Raw genomic sequence first — 1,335 nt, forward strand, 5'->3', positions numbered from 1 at the left:
ACAGAGAGGCTCAAGAGAAATCTCATCACATTGGCATCATCAGAGACATTGCATCATCACATACGAAGGGCATAACACCAGTAGATTTAACATATACTAGATACTACTAGTACTCGATAGATTATCAGTCTCACAATGACATTGCTTCATCGGTGCGCAACAATAGCATCAGGGTAGGCGGATCAATCCCACATATATATGTCCACAGGATCAACTAGAAATATAGATAGATAAGATAGATACATGGTTGGTACTAGATGGGATAGCAATGGCGAAGCTCCTCGTCAGCTTCTCAGACCACAAGAGCAAGAGCACCGTCGTGGATGGGATTAGGCCCCCACCAAGAAAGGACAGCGAGCGTTGTTGGCCTGAACATGGCGCTCATACCGCGACATGACCCTGCCGTCGCTGCCGATGTTGTCGTCCTGCGAGTGGTAGCCGTCCGACACATCCCCATCCGAGTAATCCACTTGGTCCGTCTGTGGCTTGGTGGACTCGATCCACGCCAGGAACGCTGCCCCCTCCTCATCCCGCTCCAACTCCACCTTCCTCTTGGAGCCACACTTCTCCGCCTCCTTCTCCGCCTCCGCCTTGGCGTCGAGGAAGTCCTCCTCCTTCTCCAGCAGCGCCACGAACTTGATGAGCGCCTCCTCCTCCTCCTTGGTGAGGGTCCTCAACTCCACCTTGGCCTTGACCTCCTTTGACTTGGCCTCGACCTCCGGCTTGGCCTCCTTCGCCTTGGCCTCCTTTGCCTTGGCCTCCTTTGCCTTGGCCTCGACCTCCGGCTTGGCCTCCTTCGCCTTGGCCTTCTTCACCTTGGCCTTGACCTCCGGCTTGGCCTTCTCCTCCTTGGCCTTGGCCTCCTTGACCTCCGGCTTGGCCTTGGCCTTCTTCGCCTCCGCCCTCAACTTGACGGTGAAGGCCTCCAGCTCCGCCTGGAACGTGGTGAAGGGGAAACCCTCCAAGCCGGCGGGCAACGGCATGGACAAGTGCATCTTCTCGACGGCCATCGCCGGATCCGCTCCTCTCCTCTCCTCTCCTGGTCGTTTCAATCAGGGTTAGGGTTTGGGTTAGGGTTTGGTGGGGATTGGGGATTTCTCGCTCGCTCGATCTTCTTTCTTCTCAACCAAAACGGGGCAAGGGGGCGGCGGCTGGCCTATATATATATATCTATATTTCCAGGCCAACCCTAGCTCGGCTCCGAGTCGGGCCTCGTCTTCCATCATCATCGCGGGCTGGACTGGGCTGGGCCGCCATCACTTCTTTCTTTCCTTCCACTTCTTCTTCTTCTTCTTCTTCTTCTTCTTCTTCTTCTTCTTCTTCTTCTTCTTCTTC

At 55.2% G+C, this 1,335-nt stretch overlaps 1 protein-coding gene across 1 annotated transcript; it reads right to left on the reverse strand.

The window, feature by feature from the left end:
* Positions 1–10: 10 nt before the first annotated feature.
* Positions 11–1,144, reverse strand: LOC123178272 (uncharacterized abhydrolase domain-containing protein DDB_G0269086). Its single transcript, XM_044591431.1, has one exon. It carries the CDS (start codon positions 1,008–1,010, stop codon positions 330–332), a length of 681 nt encoding a protein of 226 aa, XP_044447366.1. The 5' UTR covers positions 1,011–1,144; the 3' UTR covers positions 11–329.
* Positions 1,145–1,335: the final 191 nt, after the last annotated feature.

Source organism: Triticum aestivum, unplaced genomic scaffold (assembly GCF_018294505.1).
Source record: "Triticum aestivum cultivar Chinese Spring unplaced genomic scaffold, IWGSC CS RefSeq v2.1 scaffold148982, whole genome shotgun sequence".
NCBI classification, from domain to species: Eukaryota; Viridiplantae; Streptophyta; class Magnoliopsida; order Poales; family Poaceae; genus Triticum; species Triticum aestivum.

Coding starts and splice junctions, on each gene's coding strand:
- LOC123178272 (XM_044591431.1), bottom strand. CDS start 1,010: ATGGCCGTCGAGAAGATGCACTTGTCCATGCCGTTGCCCGCCGGCTTG.